This window comes from Mytilinidion resinicola (genome assembly GCF_010093595.1).
Source record: "Mytilinidion resinicola strain CBS 304.34 unplaced genomic scaffold BDZ99scaffold_38, whole genome shotgun sequence".
NCBI classification, from domain to species: Eukaryota; Fungi; Ascomycota; class Dothideomycetes; order Mytilinidiales; family Mytilinidiaceae; genus Mytilinidion; species Mytilinidion resinicola.
In genome coordinates, this window is record NW_022985474.1 from 154,126 (window position 1) to 169,237 (window position 15,112).

The 15,112-nt window shown below is 53.9% G+C and overlaps 8 protein-coding genes across 8 annotated transcripts; 5 read left to right on the top strand and 3 right to left on the bottom strand.

Moving 5' to 3' along the window:
- Window positions 1-95: 95 nt before the first annotated feature.
- BDZ99DRAFT_403136 (t-SNARE) lies at window positions 96-1,070 on the bottom strand (the record flags this gene model as incomplete). The annotated part of the gene is made up of 2 exons (XM_033716327.1): window positions 96-617; window positions 774-1,070. The coding sequence occupies 2 exons, from the start codon at window positions 1,068-1,070 to the stop codon at window positions 96-98; spliced, it is 819 nt and encodes a 272-aa protein (XP_033568533.1).
- Window positions 1,071-1,621: 551 nt separating this feature from the next.
- BDZ99DRAFT_577510 (phosphoribosyl-aminoimidazole-succinocarboxamide synthase) lies at window positions 1,622-2,697 on the top strand (the record flags this gene model as incomplete). Its single annotated transcript, XM_033728703.1, has 2 exons — window positions 1,622-1,837; window positions 1,921-2,697. Exons 1-2 carry the CDS (start codon window positions 1,685-1,687, stop codon window positions 2,695-2,697), a joined length of 930 nt encoding a protein of 309 aa, XP_033568534.1. The 5' UTR covers window positions 1,622-1,684.
- Window positions 2,698-2,827: 130 nt separating this feature from the next.
- On the bottom strand, window positions 2,828-4,596 carry BDZ99DRAFT_504509 (uncharacterized protein). The gene is made up of 2 exons (XM_033724046.1): window positions 3,821-4,596; window positions 2,828-3,770 (listed from the first exon to the last, which is right to left on the bottom strand). Exons 1-2 carry the CDS (start codon window positions 4,255-4,257, stop codon window positions 3,041-3,043), a joined length of 1,167 nt encoding a protein of 388 aa, XP_033568535.1. The 5' UTR covers window positions 4,258-4,596; the 3' UTR covers window positions 2,828-3,040.
- Window positions 4,597-4,963: 367 nt separating this feature from the next.
- BDZ99DRAFT_219449 (uncharacterized protein) lies at window positions 4,964-5,423 on the top strand. Its single transcript, XM_033713421.1, has one exon. The coding sequence runs from the start codon at window positions 4,996-4,998 to the stop codon at window positions 5,269-5,271; it is 276 nt and encodes a 91-aa protein (XP_033568536.1). The 5' UTR covers window positions 4,964-4,995; the 3' UTR covers window positions 5,272-5,423.
- Window positions 5,424-5,482: 59 nt separating this feature from the next.
- BDZ99DRAFT_577513 (uncharacterized protein) lies at window positions 5,483-7,934 on the top strand (the record flags this gene model as incomplete). Its single annotated transcript, XM_033728704.1, has 4 exons — window positions 5,483-5,642; window positions 5,763-5,839; window positions 5,898-6,099; window positions 6,168-7,934. 4 exons carry the CDS (start codon window positions 5,483-5,485, stop codon window positions 7,763-7,765), a joined length of 2,037 nt encoding a protein of 678 aa, XP_033568537.1. The 3' UTR covers window positions 7,766-7,934.
- A 206-nt stretch (window positions 7,935-8,140) lies between these two features.
- On the top strand, window positions 8,141-11,235 carry BDZ99DRAFT_469573 (uncharacterized protein). Its single transcript, XM_033721530.1, has 2 exons — window positions 8,141-8,394; window positions 8,550-11,235. The coding sequence occupies exons 1-2, from the start codon at window positions 8,242-8,244 to the stop codon at window positions 10,797-10,799; spliced, it is 2,403 nt and encodes an 800-aa protein (XP_033568538.1). The 5' UTR covers window positions 8,141-8,241; the 3' UTR covers window positions 10,800-11,235.
- Window positions 11,236-12,285: 1,050 nt separating this feature from the next.
- Window positions 12,286-13,020, bottom strand: BDZ99DRAFT_365741 (ribonuclease III; the record flags this gene model as incomplete). Its single annotated transcript, XM_033714745.1, has 1 exon — window positions 12,286-13,020. A coding segment is annotated over one exon (735 nt), but the record flags the coding sequence as incomplete, so codon positions are not given.
- A 729-nt stretch (window positions 13,021-13,749) lies between these two features.
- Window positions 13,750-15,096, top strand: BDZ99DRAFT_577516 (uncharacterized protein). The gene is made up of 2 exons (XM_033728705.1): window positions 13,750-14,218; window positions 14,269-15,096. Exons 1-2 carry the CDS (start codon window positions 13,889-13,891, stop codon window positions 14,668-14,670), a joined length of 732 nt encoding a protein of 243 aa, XP_033568540.1. The 5' UTR covers window positions 13,750-13,888; the 3' UTR covers window positions 14,671-15,096.
- Window positions 15,097-15,112: the final 16 nt, after the last annotated feature.

Here is a 15,112-nt window from a genome sequence, read left to right on the forward strand (position 1 = left end):
AGAGCTATCCGACATATCAGCCACTCGCCCGCACTACCCTCCGCGATACTCATGCTCCCACTGCCTCTCATCCAGTAACCCTTTCTCCCCACCCTCTAATCCACCACAACCGCCAAAATAATAATCGTTAACACAACCGCGAGTATAATCAGCAAAATACAAGCCTTACTCCTTGCATTCTTCTGATACCGCGCCGCCTGCACCAGATTCTTATGCGCGCCCTGGCTCGCCTCGTGCGTCGTCTCCACATGATCGGATATAATATCCAGCTGCTCCCCTTGCTCGTGCACCATGTGCGCTACGTCCCTGAACAGCTCGTTCAGCTCCCCCACCGACTGCTCGATGTTGCGGATCTCGCTCTCGCGCTCGATGATTAGCGATTCTTGGAAGTCGACTTCGTCCTGCGAGGCGAGGCGGAGCTGTTCTTGCTGCTGGAGTTGCTGTTGTTGGGGGGATGTGGCGGAGGGGGAGGTGGGGGATTCGGAGTCGAGCGCGGCGCGGGCGGCAGTGCTGGCGGCGCGCTCTTTTTCGATGGCTTGGCGTTGCAGGATTTGGAACTCGGTCAGCGAGGCTTTGAATTCGCGGTTTAGTTTTGTTTGGGTGAATTTTTGGGAGGGCTGGGTTGGCTCGGTTAGTAACTTGTTTGTTCATATGGTGTGGTCGCATCCGCGACTCTAGGGTAGATGGGCCGCCATGACGCTCTCTTCCACGTGGGCTAAAAGGAAATGACATGGGGAGAACAGAAGATGTGGGATGAAAGGAGGAATACGTACCCCGACATCGTGCCAGGTCCCAACCTTCTTCAACCCCTCTCCGATCTCTTTGAAGGCATTCGACGTCTCGTCGATAAGATCGTGGACCCGCTCACGCACGCGCTCCGTCTCCCGCCGCGTCCCTAGAAGCGCAACTTGCGACGATAGCCTCGAGATGTTCGACGTGAGCGAGAAGAGCTTGTCCGAGAGCTCCTGGGTGAACTGGCGGAATTCGGGGTCGTCGGCGTACTCTGGGTCGTCTTCGCGGCGCCAGTTCGTCGGCTGCGACTCCATGGCGGAGGATTGCTGGAATGACATCGTGGGCGGTGTTTTGTAGAGGAGTGGGTGGTTGTGGTGAGGGAGCGATAGGGCGGTTTGTCGGTGCCTTGAAGGTGGTGGGAGCGAGTGATGTCGTCGTCAGGGCGGCAGGGATCTGGCCTTGGCCCGCTCTAAGCCTCAAATGGTCCCTTCCGGTAGAGCAGTCCGAACACCTTCTGAGGTGGCCTGGAGAGCTATCAGGCTTGCCAAAACTATCACTTACAATCTTTAATGATGTATCAGAGGGCTTCGAGCAGTTCCAGGCAAGTTACACACGCTCGGAGAGTGTGTACCTTGAGAATACCGTCACGTCACACGGATCCGACCTTATTGTGAATTCCTTCAAAGTAATCTCAGAACGGAAACGTCCTCTCTACTCGTAAACACATCCATTCACTAGTCTGTCCGATCACGCAATCTTTGAGCTAAATTCACTGCATGGGTCTGACACGTGGAACCGGACGATGCAGGGCAGACGTGCAGCCGTCGTGCCCCACCTGTTGCAAGGTTGTATTCACAAAAATTTACCCCTCTGGTGACTCGATGTCGATCCATATAAACCCTCGAACTGACCTCAACACCACATTCCACACCACTCCCAAACAATCACCACCATGTCCACAGAAGCTCTGGTCTCAATTGACCTCCAAGGCAAGCTCAAGCGCATAGCCTCAGGCAAAGTGCGCGATGTCTTCGAGATTGACGACGAAACCCTCCTCTTCGTGGCCAGCGACCGCATATCTGCCTACGATGTCATAATGAAGAACGTACGTCCCATCTATCCTCTCCTATCTGCTTCCTCTCTCAATTCCAATCCCCTCTCCAACCCGCCCCACTAACAACCCCCCAGGGCATCCCCCAAAAAGGCGCCCTCCTAACCGCCATGTCCGCCAACTGGTTCACCTACCTCTCTACCCACCTCCCCTCCCTCCGCACCCACATCATCTCCTTCGCCCTCCCCGCCTCCCTCACCACCTCCCTCCCGCAAGAAACCGTCGCCCAGCTCGCGCCCCGCAGCATGCTCGTCCGCCGCCACACAATCTACCCCCTCGAGTCCATCGTCCGCGGCTACATCACCGGCTCCGCATGGGCCGAGTACACCAAGTCCCAAACCGTCCACGGCATCCCGCTCCCCGCGGGCCTGCGCGAAGGCGACAAGTTTCCCGAGCCGCTGTGGACGCCGTCAACCAAGGCCGAGCAGGGTGACAAGGACGAGAACATCTCGCCCGCGCGCGCCGTCGAGATCGTCGGGCAGGCGGCCGCGTACAAGATCCGGGACCTGTCCCTCACCATCTACAAACTAGCCGCGGAGCGGGCGCTCGCGGCGGGGATCGTACTGGCGGACACGAAGTTCGAGTTCGGGGCGGCGGAGGACGGGAGCGGGGAGGTGGTGCTGGTGGATGAGGTGCTGACGCCGGATAGTTCGCGGTTCTGGCCCAGGGAGGGCTGGGAGGCGAATCTGGGCAAGGCGCAGCCGAGTTTCGATAAGCAGTTTCTCAGGGATTGGTTGGTGGGGGAGGGGTTGAAGGGGCGGGAGGGGGTGGAGGTGCCACAGGAGGTGGTGAGCAGGACGGCGGAGAAGTATAGGCAGGCGTATGAGATGATTACGGGGGAGAAGTGGGTGTAAGGGATTGGTGGTAGGGAGGGGATGGAAAGGATATGGTGTTGACTGCTTTCTTGCAATGAAGAAGGGGCATTGATAGTAAGTGAAGGCACAACGATGTTGCCAATCAAAAGTATTAACAGAGTAAAAATTAGCTTTACGGATATATAACAAATGTTCAAAACGCCTCGCTTTCACACGCCCAGGACCGTGTGTACCCCATCCGCTCTCGAGAAAGTACCAAGGGTAATAACAACGCAACGCACGCTCGCGCGAAAACAAAAGTCGTACAATACGTCGCCTGCTCGTCCCTGTGTATGTATATTCAAACTTCGAACCTGACCGCCGGCCACGCTGTCTTCCTATATCAATACACCCCAGGCGTCCGCCAGTTCTTGTATAAGCAACTGCACAGCTCCCCCTGAGCTTGCGCCTGCAGCCCGTCGGTGATTTGCTGGTCGGGCACGCCGTTGTGCAGGGTCCAGCAGTTCGGCACGTCCTGCCCGCCGCCGATGGCCTGCTCGACGCGCACGGCGAATGGCCATACGGGGAAGGATGGGTTGCCAGAGTTCTCGCCCTTCGAGGCGTCTGGGAACGACGAGGCCATCTTGGTGTAGAGGTATGCTTGGAGGGTGGTGCTGTTGTAGAAGCAGGTGACGGCAGCGTTGTCTGAGGTGAGAGATCCAGACGGGGAGACCTGTTTGTTAGTAGCGTCGAGCTGGAAGCGGTAGCGTTCGGTGGATAGTCCTTCGTCGAGGAGCTCGAGGGGAGTGTTGGAGAAGGAGATGGAGAAAGGGTTATCGGTGCTGGAGATGGCGAAGGTGTTGGCCTTTGGGGAGGTGATGATCCAGTTGAAGGTAGCGATGGACTTGTTAGGGTCCGTGTTGAAGTCGGTGTAGGGGTAGCAGGTCCATGTGTCTGGGTTGGCGGTGCAATTGGTTTGGACCGTGTCTAGGAAGGTGACCAAGCTGTAGGAGCCCACGGGGAAGTTTGACGGTGTTGAGGTCGGTGAGAGCGAGGCTGTGGCTGTTGGTGTCGCAGTGGCGGCTCCTGGTGTTATGGCGTTAGACGCAGCGCTCGTCTGTGCTGGGTTTGAACTGTGAGATGTGTGAGTCTAAGAAAATGTGCAGCTAGACGGATGTCGTACTTCTCGTTCTCGCTGCTCTTGGAGCCGGAGTGCTTCTTCCTCGTGCCGACTACGACCCCAATTACTATCGCAACAATGATTGTGAGAAGTACTGCCACTATCAAAGCTAGTCTCTTCCATCCTCCTCTTTTCGAAACTTGCTTGTTGTTCTTGATATCCTTGAGATCGTAAAGCTTTTCGCCTGAAGTCTCGGACCACGCGCTGTAGGAATAACTTGAGCCGTGCGGTCCATCTTCCAGACTTTCACGTGGCGCCTCTCCCAGGCCAAAGGTTCCCTTTTTCATAGACGACCTGTAGGCCTCCTTTGGGCGTGCTGGAGCAGTTGCGCCATTCTCCAAGATTACAGACAAGCGCTGGCCGGCAGGCGTGGAGATTCGTTTCGCAGGAGGTAGATCCAAGCCGGCGCCCTGTGGAGACTTGTTCCACAGGTTACTCATGGCGGGCTGGTGTAGAGCTCGTGTCGAATTGATGGATGCAATGGATTCAGAGCATGGGCATCTTCACTTGGTGACGTGCGGTCCAGTCTCAGCGACCGCGGAGCAGCTGGCGAGGCTGGATGGGTGGTGGTGAATCCCTTTGACGGTGCCACTGCCTCAGAATAAGGACAAATGCCGACTGCGATGAGGCTGCTCGGGAGGTTTGTTGGACAGCTGTTTCGGGATGACGGATGAGGTTGAGAGGAGGCGAAGTAGCGGTAGAAGAAGCAGGTTCTTCTGGCTCCCAATTCCAGCTCCACAATGACAGCCCGCACGGGGAGGCGTTGGCGCCATCGTCCTTCGGCTCCTGGCGCACATCGTGGTGTCGTCGCCATCCCCCCTGCGGCCTTAGGGCCATATTGGAAATTCGTTGGCGTTGGTCAAGCACCAATTGCAGGCCCGGCTCAAAAGCTTGGGCTCTGGCCGGCGACGAGAACGACGAGGGTATGCGCTGCCGATCGGGACGGCTGTTCACTGCCTGCGGCCAGCCTGGAAGCGGACTGGAAGTGCACAGTTGGTGGATAACTTTTATGTATGACCGCTCGCCGCATGTGTTGTGTCACCATGCCATGCGACGCCATGCGGAGAATATATCGTGGTATTATGGGCTGAAGAAGGGCTCGATCCGTTTTCATGAACTCTGCGATGTCAAAATGGGCTCTGCGCTCCCTTGTCGCGATTGTTTGGTGTTGGGAAACAATGACGTGGCAGGGTTCCGCAAACACCATCACGGCCCGCGCCAAGACCACCTGCACCTTCTCTCTAATTTTCCTTTTCAGGATCCAAGCTGGGTCGCATATCTCACCACAGCTTCAACACTCAGCTCTGCGTGCCTCGGTCGCAGAACACCAATTGACACTGCTGCCAATTGCTGCGAGACCATTGACGTCGCGACCAGACGCGTCTCCTCGTCTTCAGTCTGAGCGACTATCCGTGCTCCAATCACCGAGCGCAGTCACAGCCATGAAACTGTAACACCCAATCGTCTAGGCTGCCAGTACAGACCATCTACTGGTCCTTCTGGGCGAACGACCTTTTTCACTTCCAACCTTTTCACTTGCTTCCTCTACATCTCATCTTTTCTATCCACGCGTTATAGCCTTGCCTAGGAGCTAGGCGCATCAACCATTACTCCTACTGTCAATCTCTCAAGCTCCTTTAAAGGTTTCAAAACAGAGGCGCCATTATGTCTGCCGGGGCTGTTATCGTACCAATTTGGGATGGGTCCGATGGAGACGCGTCTCATCAACCCGATCGTACCACCCACAAGCTCGTCGACCCCCCGACCCTCTACCTGGAAAAGGTGGGAACTCTGTGGATGATCCATTTGGGTAAAGCGCGCGCAGGTGAGTCCATGGAAGCCGAAACCTCCCCACGGACGAGGATGCCATCATAGCCTGCCTCATTAGAGGCTCGTGTCGTCTAGACAATTTTCTAGATCGCCTTCTGTCGCTGACACATAGTAGGCGTAAAGTACAAGCTTGATCGACTACCACAGGGCTATAGGATGTATGAGAAACCCAGGCATAATGATCCTGCACATGTGAGTAACGACTCTTTCACAGCGCATTAGGAATGCAAGCATTGACAGAATCGCTTAGGTCGATAAGTGGCTTTACGGTCACCCAAACCACAAGTTTTTCGACTCGCCCAATCGATTCTTCCCACATTTCCTCTATCTTATGGAACATGGGGGCGATAACATGGGCTGTCTATGCACCCTATGTCAGACGAAGGGCGGAGGAAGAATACCTAGGCTCTCTTCCGGCTCCGCTCAATCGCCTCCAGCAAATGTAGCTAAACGTAAGTCTACACCTACTAGCAAACACTCCTCATCTTCTACACCTCCCGAGAAACTAATCAAACCGCAGCTCGTGGCAAGCCCCCAAAGCTAAGACCCGACATGAACAGCAGTCGTGTGGACGAGGAAGGAACTCCAGATGTATACCGGAATCTCATCGACAAGCTCGAGCGAACCACAATCCTTGATGAAGCCATTAAGGAAACCATGAGTCTCGATTGGCGAGCGGAACAGAAGCTTTTGCCGAAGGCAATCACTAGAATGTCTAACCAAGCGGCCTGGATCCCGCGTGTGGGTGAACTCGTTCTTTTCGTAAGAACGATTCCCGAAGGAGAGGAATTCAGACGAGGCCGGGACACTGGACAGTTTGCGCGTTACAAGAGCGAAACTGAAGACCTCATTGGACCTATACTATGGGAAGCCGGCGTGGTCGGGCAGCCAGCTGTGGAAGCCTTAGAACTCAAGGATCTCGTGCTCGAGACTACCAAAGAATACGACGTGAACTACTCTGGGTTCAGGGTGGAGCCGCTGCCCGATCCAAATGGACGGAGCAAAAACGAATCTTTGAAGCACAAATACCTCCCACTACATCATCTCCGTCCCTTCGTATTCTGGAAAGAGATTCTACAAGGCATAGAGGAGAAAGACTGGCATCCTACTATCAACCATTGTCGCAAGGTAATGCGTTCCTTCTCTTTACTAGGAAAACACCGTTTTAAAGGAACGTGGCCGTCTGCATCAATCTACTGTCAAGGGATGTATATTGGATCAGAGTTGATTCTGGTGGGAGATGTCGTTAGGTTAATGCCTAAGCCATACGAAATGGAATGCACAGACGTTCTGAAGATCACAGCTATCAAGCTCAAACTCTCCAACCTTGACAAGGCTGGCGACAACGATTATGACGACAAGCATCCTTACAACTCGGTTGTTCACATCGCCGGAATGGGCTTCACCTCAGCGGCTGACAGTATAGAGCCGGAGACCGACGTTTTAAATGCCATGGAGGGATATGACAATTGGTATGCAAAACACAGCGCGGACAAACAGATGGAGGTGCCCTTCAGTCGTATCTTAGGTCGCTGCTTCGAAGGAGACGCCATGATGCTGTGGTTACCAGAGAGCCCAGACGGATCTCCTTTGGCAGACGACGGCTCGAATATGGCAGCGAATCTCTCGAACGGTCTAGAAGGTATTCGTGAGGCTCGAGAGTTCTCTACCGACAACGACAAGCGAATCGGGGTCGACCAGGGAGAAACTTGGCTGTGGGGCGATACGAGGACTGAAGTGCTCGACATCACTTCCTTCAACGGGGCGGACGTCGGAAGAAGTGATACCAAACGAGACCCGAGCAAGTGGAGGAAGCTCATACGTGTGTTAGAAGGAGTCGTAGATGCACAAGAGAGGCAGGAATTGAAGCAGAAGACACTAGATCGGAGACCGCTTCGGGGCTATCTTGCTCACAACTCACTCGTCCGCAGCGCTTTTGACGACCTGAGTGGACAAGGTGAGAGCTCAGCAACGACGCGGGATAATTCGCCCCGTAAGCGAAGCCGGTCTGTCGCACGCGCCGACGATTCTGACGACGAAGAGGTTGCGAAAGTGAGGGGCGGGCAGAGCACTGAGCCTATGCGGAAGAAACTCCTTGGTGTCTTCATTAGCGATTGATGGCTGGGCTTTGCCGCGTACTGTATGCATAATGAGAAGGGCTGAATATTGCAGCTCATGGTATTCCTCTTTCTATGGTGGACAAAAATCGGGAGGTTGGTTTTGCGTGTAACACTACTCCGGAAGCCTGGCCAGGCTAGTAGATACCAAACAACAGCTGAATAATGAGAACCAATGAGACCATGACATCTACTCTTGCTTGCGTGCAGCCAAGCGTGAACCAGTCAGGTGACACAGTCGTAGCGAGATATTTGGTGGCTGGTGATGCAGGGCAATCCTCGTGACGGGCTAGATCGTCTGCAAGGAACCAAGTTTCTTGCCGACACGCGCAACCCTGGAACAACACCACACCCACTCTCGCCCTCTTTATTCACACTTTCACCCGCCCTATGCTTTCCTAACACCCGAAGCCCAAGACATGAATAGTCCTACATTCGCAGCACGCTCCGCTATTCCGCTGGTACGCTTCCGCAGCCATGGAGGTGCCCTCGACCCCGCCCGACGAGACACGCATACAGCACATTCCTCAGTGTTGCTGCGGTAGAACCGACTGTCCCTTCTTAGCCCATACCGGCACGCTTCTCGAAGGACTCGAGCGCGATGTCTCGACTGCTGCCCAGCTCGGCCAGGTATGCGCCTGCCATTTTCTTTGCCCTCTCTTCAGTCACAGTGCTCGACTCATTTGCACCACTCTTGACCTGCACTGCCTCATGGCACAGCTTTCACGACGAACAGCTTCTCATTCTTTGCATGCTTCAACATGTCGCTGACATTTGCGCTGCAGGCCTTGCTGGTGCGACATGAGGCCTACATACTCGACTCTGAACAGGAGCGCCTGCGCATGACGGCCACGATCGAGGCGCTCGAGCAGGATAAGCGCGATCTTGAGGCTAAGAATCTGAAGGCAGCTGAGGAGAACCGCGACCTGTTAGAGCAGTTGGGCGACCTGAACGAGGCGGTATCGGAGTCGAATGCGCAGGTCAAGAACTTGGAAGTTACCCTGGAAGCCACCCAGGCGGAGTTGGCGCGCGTCTCTATTCTGGCTGCGCGGACGGAAGCTTTGGAGAAAGAGTTGGCGCTTCTGGAGACAGAGCAGGGGCAGCTACACGAGACGCTCATCAACACACAAGAGGACGAGAAATCGGCAGTGCAGCGCTGGAGGACGGCCGAGAGGATGATATTCAGCCTACAGGACCAGATCGATCGGATTGAAAAGGAATCAAGGGAAGAGAGGGAGCGGCATGTCGAAGTCGTCGGGCGCATGGAGAGGCGACGAGCTGTGGAAAAGGAACTGCAGAATGCTGCCGGAAGATTGAAAGGAGCCGCCGCGGCTAAAACGACTGGAAGCAACGTAGTTTCGCATTTCGTCAAGGATATCCTCCAGGACAATGCAAATCTACAGATGGGGATTGTGGAGCTGAGGGAGATGCTGCTAAGCTCGAATGAAGAAGTGGAACGACTCAGAGAGCAGCTCCAATTTCACCAGCCCATATCTCCCAATCAAAGCTATGCTAGTACGCCTACGCTTCAGAAGGAACTAGGCTTCGAACCACCCGTCAGCCAGCCAGCCGGTAGCCAGCCAGTCGTCAATCAAGAGCTCCATGTCCACCACCACTATCACGCTCCTGCACAGCCAAAGGAAGAACCCTCGAAAGCAAGAACGCAGGCACCTCGTCGTGTCAAGAAGAAAGGTCGAAATGTTATCACTTCTGGACACTTTACCCCTCCTTCGCATTCCCGAAACGGCTCTATGTCCAAATCGAACGGCGGACATTATCCGACTAAGACCGCCACTCCCGCATCGTCTTCTGCCGCTATCCTATCACAGACCTCCGTCACAATACCGAACCAATCCCACCGCTGGTCTATCCATTCAAATCAAACCACTGCATCGACCGCGTTCTCCTCAGTACCCAACTCTCCCACTTCGAACTCCCGTAGAACGTCCTCAATCTTCGACCGCTTTTTTAGCGATGCTGCATTTGACTCTTCTCGTCCTACTAGCCCGGAAAGCAACGAACCGGGATCTCCCATGTTCCCGCCGTCTAATGGCCCGCATGAGTTTACTGGCAAGCTTGACACTGCCTTATACAAGCATTCTCGGAGAGGCTCCAACAGCCTGAAACCACCGTTGCTCGGTGGGCTCCGTAGCGCTTCTATGCCGAATACCGTCCAGAGCAAGTCGACACTAGTTTCTGCCACAGTTACAGAACTGAATTCGGACGACCGCCACTCGGAGGCCCCAGTTGATATCGAAGATATGTATCTCTCGCCTTCGGGTCATCCTACAATACCCGAGGAAAATGAAGATGCGTCAGACGCCCACTCCCTGTCCACTGAAACACCTTCAACCGACATTAGCACCGAGGACATTTATGCGAACATGCAGTCTCGCCCTAGCTTACGACGTCACACATCTCACGAAAGCATGATTTCCGTTTCTGGAATGGACATCCACACCCTCCGCTCCCATCCTTCGCAACTCCTCCTGCCAAACAGTCCTCGCTTCGCTTCGCCTTCTACCTCCATCACCTCCAGCAAGCCTGTGTTGAGTGCAATGACCGCAACAGCAACAAGAGCTACCATGTCTCGTCAAGGTCTGGACAGTCACACCTTCAACCGGTCACTCCTGTACGGCACAGCGGCAGACCAGCGCGGCAGCTTGCGAGCTAAGCCGAGCAAGGAGACACTCGGCAAGAGAATGGGCGGCTGGGTATTCGGGAAGTGGGGATCCACGCCCGCGACTTCTTCTCTGCCCTCATCGCGCGACCCTTCGACGCCAACCACCAAAGCAACTGTCCCAGACGCTAAAGACACGTCAAGACCAACCTCCCTAGAAGAAACAAAGCCATCAACCACAGCTCAGACACCCAAACCGCCAGCCGACCCAATACCCATAAATCTTCGACCACCTGGGATCAACCAGTCAGGCCCACTTCTGGGCTTCTTCTCTCCCGCACAAGCGACACCAGTGAGAGTCGTGGTCACGAATATAGATGAAGAGGCACTGCGAGACTCGCTGCGGGAGCAGTAGAGCTTCAGCTAGGTGCTACGTTGATTACGAATGCTTACGCTCATTTCATATTTTCCTCACATATCGGTAGAGAGTGATTTCCTTTGTCAATTTGCATTGCATAGCTTACTATAATTTTGGTTTGGCGTTTGGAGGTCTCTACAGATCAGATTGGTTGCATTACTCCCCTTGGATGAAGGAAGGGTGAGATTGGGTACGCAGGATTTGGAATTTGAATGGCGCGCGATATACCCTTTTTCTGAGATTGGTTCCGGACATCGTGTCCCTTTTTAGGAGGACATTGAGCCGAGGTGGAGAGCGATAGTACCGACACGGTTGAATGTCTGAATAGCCGTCACAGTGACGAAGTTGAATTAAATATTGATCTAAATTACTTCTTGCCCGGATTGGCGAAGATGTGTACGGGATGAAGATTACGACCAATGCTAGACTGTTCCGGGGGAAACAGTGTATACATCGCGTTTTCAGGCTATCCACGTGCTCCTCAACTTCCCCATCCACGATGAGTGCCGGGCTCCTCTATCAACCCTTCGACTTTCCTTACTTACGGGTTGCGCATCCTCACAATCACGTGCTCCCCACGTTTTATCCACGCTCTATGAAACCCAACCTGTCCGCCTCCATTCTCCTCTCGTTCCTCGCTAAAACCACACGCTTCGCGTTTCTACCATGACAGCTTGACTTCCCTCCTCGGTCATTCTTCAGGATTCTCGCTTCCTGTGCACTTAGCTAGCCCAGTCATACGCTTCTCATTTCATCCTCGAAATGAGTGAAGAGGAGGATAGCGAGAGGAGCTCTGTTCAGCGAGTTGGAGCAGCCGGTTCACGACATGATCATGATGATAGTTTGAAAAGGAATAAGGGAGATGTGGTATGGATAATGGAGTACATATGATAGTGGTCGGTGCGAAGATTTACAGGCATGGAAATAATGATATCAAGTGCACTCACACAGCGATCACAGTGGGGGGTTTTCAGAGGATACTTTTGGTGTATCAACATTCAAGTCGTGATATGTGTGATATGGAGTCCTATCCCCAATACTCAATGCTCGTAGCTCAGTCCTTGGACTCTCGTGCTTCACGTGCCTCCTTTGCTTCTCGTGTCTCTTTTGCTTCGCGCCACCTTTTCTGCTTCTCGAGCATCTCAGCAGCTCGAGCTTCCTGTCGTAGTTGCTTCTTGTTCTTCTTCTGTTCACCCTCTTCAGTTTTCTCAGCCTTGGCTGCGTTCTCAGTCTTATTAGCCTCCTTCATCTGCTCGACTACTTCGACGTTGACAATCTTCTCAACTTTGGCGTTCTCCTCAATGTTCGCACTCTTCTCGGGTTGAGCCTGCTCTTCTACCTTGTCTTTGGCGCTGGTCTCGGTCTTCTCTGCTCCTCCTGCCTGTTCGACTTCCGCGTCCTTAGCGCCGGTTTTGGTGCCATTAGACCCGCCGGATTCAGTTTGCAGATGGCCAGGCGTAAGATTACGGGTCGCAAGAAATTCCTTCTTCCTCTCTACAGCCTTCGGGAGAGCGGTCTTGTTATTCTTGATCGCATCGGCAGCCGCTGCGAACCCGGCTTCCGTCTTGTTCTGGCCAACTCCAGTCCCAAGCAGCTCGTTCTCAAATCCCCATCCGGTGAGGTAGACGCCCATGGTGTACTTCTGAATACCTTTGATTCTCTCCATCTCTCCGATCATCTTGTATTCAAGTTTGACATTCTTGTAAAGAATGAGCTTCATCAGCTCATTTTTTGAGTCGGCTATGCTCAGATCCATCGGTTTGCCAGCCTTCAACAGCAGCGGTGCCCACAACGCCGTCAGCCACTCCTGTGCGATACTGAAGCCGTTCTCGGGGTCCGCCTCGACGATTGCGGCGACGTAAGCCTCGAACACATCGGCGTGGATCTTGAGCCAGGTCTTCTCGCCTCGCATGATCTCTGCTCTCATAATGCGCTGGTCAAAACCATAGGCGCGCGAGTAACCGGCCAGCGTCTCGTTCTTCACCATCAGCTCGCGCATCTGGGAATGCTGGCCGGACAGGAGGTGGGGGTAGCGGCTGTATATGACACGGGAGGCCATGGTCTCGATATAGGCATCCCCGAGGAACTCCAGTCTTTCATACGACATCTCTTCCTTGCCGACGCTGACACCGGGGACTCCACCCTGATTCAAAGAGATGTGGCGGAAAGTTGCGAACTCGAGATGGTACTCCTTGATCGGTGGAAGCGGAGGCAGATTAGTTGAGACGGCATGCAAGCCCGGAAGGTTGGGGCGGTGAGGATGAACGTAAGGGCTGGCACCTTGGGCTGGCGCGACCTTGTCAAGTTCAGTCAAGTCGGCTGATATGGAGGGTTTTCGGCGGTGGAAGAGAGTCGTATATAAGGCTTTGGCTTGTTCCACGGCATCACTTTGGTCCGGGCCCAGCCCTGCCTCTCCATCAATGATCTCCTGGAGCATGACCTGAAGGAAAGCATTGGAACTGTGAGGCGCTCGAATCTGTTCCTTATCATATGGCGGAGGGTCCCAAGCCACCTTTTTCTTTCCTTGGCCCTTCTGGCGCTCGACCCAAAGGCGGTCCTTTTCAAACTTTTCGCGGAACTCCTCATTGAGAGCTGGAGGTGCAGAATTTTCCGCTATTGACCGGGCGTACGCTTTTAGACCGTACGGATTGTTGTCGTTGCGAGACTTTTTATGGTAGGGTGCGCGCGAGGGCGAATGATGCCTCTTTCGCTTCTGATCGTTGGATCGGGGACCCCTACTGGAAGAGGGACGGCCTCGATCTTCTGCCATCTTTTCTGGATTCAAGCGCTGAAGGAGCGTTGGTGATGGAGGAGGGAGTCTTAGATAACACGAGGGAAAGTGAGGTCGACGTTAAAAAAGCTGGCTGGCCCGTGCATCGCGGGGGAAGTTCGGCCCGCAATAATTTCTATCTCGACTTGGACCTCTCTGCACGGGCACTATTTATACTTTGTAGTGTTTAAATAAACATTGAGAAGCCCGGACGAAGCGTAAGCAGACTAGATTGAACGTCTCCTAGAACTGCACGGCCACTGGACGCACTAGCAAAAGACAGTCCCAGGTCTACACTTCGCCCTCAAAACCCACAATGGCTCCCACAGAACGAGAACGAAAACGAAAGCGGGTCTCGCGTACCGAACTCGAACAAGATTCTCAGTCCCCAGACCTGTCCGATTCCCCCAGCGCAGAAGACCTCCAAGCTATCTTCAAGCGAGCCTTTGAAGCCAAATTTAAACCACTAGACCCAAGGACCAAGAAACAAAAGCTTCCGGAGCCTGTTGAAGAGCCAGAAGACGGAGATGAGGCGTCATGGGACGGAATTGAGTCTGAAGAAGAAGAACAAATCGACGTCGTAGAGCATGTCATCATCAAGCACGAAAGGGACAGTCGCGCGAAGGAGGAAGCAAAAGCGTTCTTGGTAAGACAGCTTACCCTAGCATAGCTTACGCCTCTAATACTATTTGCCAGTCCTCGAAACCTCCCTCTTTAGCAGCTATGCCAAAACCGAAACCCAAGGCCGTCGCACCAGCCGAAGAAGATACCGAAGCCGGAAACCTCAAGAACGATCTCGCCCTCCAACGTCTCCTGCGCGAGTCCCACCTTCTTGATACCTCGAATCCAACACAGTCCCTCACGCTCTCAGGCGCAAACCGCCACAAGGCTATAGATCTTCGGTTGCAGACTCTAGGTTCCAAGACTTCGATCATGACGCAGGAGAGCATGCCAATGTCTCACCGGAAGGGGATAACCGCCAAGACGGCACAAAAGGAGGCACAGCGGAGGAAGGAGGCGAAAGAGAACGGCATTATTTTGGAGACGGTGGTGAAGAAGAGGAAAAGGGAGCCCAGAGGGCGGAAGTCTGTTCGCTGAAAGCAGGTGGAGTTCTGAAGTTTCACGGCATTTCGACGCATAACAAGGGCAGCGCACAGCTGGATGTAGAATGAGCGGGCATTCTGGAAGCCTGCCTCTCTTAGGACAAGAGACTATTCCAGTCCCTGTTTACAACGAACGGGGGTCACGTGCTCCGAATGACTCCCAGGCATGTGTTGCAGTACTTAGGTTCCGTTTATATACCATCCTGATAAGGTGACTTTGGAACCCTGAGAGTAGACCCCCGAACGTATTTACCTTTCGCTTTTTAGTCGACATCAAACAGCCTAGAATCGTGTAGAAACCAAACTCAACCCCTCCATTCATCGAAAATTGCGCACACCAGTCTAGGAGCTAGTATATCACCTAGAATTATGCTCAGAGTAGCTTCGATACGCCCAAGATACCAAAGAAAAGGAATTCAGCGCCCATACTCTAATGT

Excerpts from the sequence above, each read along its gene's own strand:
- BDZ99DRAFT_469573 (XM_033721530.1), top strand. The coding sequence starts at position 8,242 with ATGGAGGTGCCCTCGACCCCGCCCGACGAGACACGCATACAGCACATT. Across the intron at positions 8,395-8,549 it reads CTGCTGCCCAGCTCGGCCAG|GCCTTGCTGGTGCGACATGA; the intron begins GTATGCGCCTGC and ends TTTGCGCTGCAG.
- BDZ99DRAFT_577516 (XM_033728705.1), top strand. The coding sequence starts at position 13,889 with ATGGCTCCCACAGAACGAGAACGAAAACGAAAGCGGGTCTCGCGTACC. Across the intron at positions 14,219-14,268 it reads AGGAAGCAAAAGCGTTCTTG|TCCTCGAAACCTCCCTCTTT; the intron begins GTAAGACAGCTT and ends ACTATTTGCCAG.
- BDZ99DRAFT_219449 (XM_033713421.1), top strand. The coding sequence starts at position 4,996 with ATGACGTGGCAGGGTTCCGCAAACACCATCACGGCCCGCGCCAAGACC.
- BDZ99DRAFT_504509 (XM_033724046.1), bottom strand. The coding sequence starts at position 4,257 with ATGAGTAACCTGTGGAACAAGTCTCCACAGGGCGCCGGCTTGGATCTA. Across the intron at positions 3,771-3,820 it reads AAGAGCAGCGAGAACGAGAA|TTCAAACCCAGCACAGACGA; the intron begins GTACGACATCCG and ends CACATCTCACAG.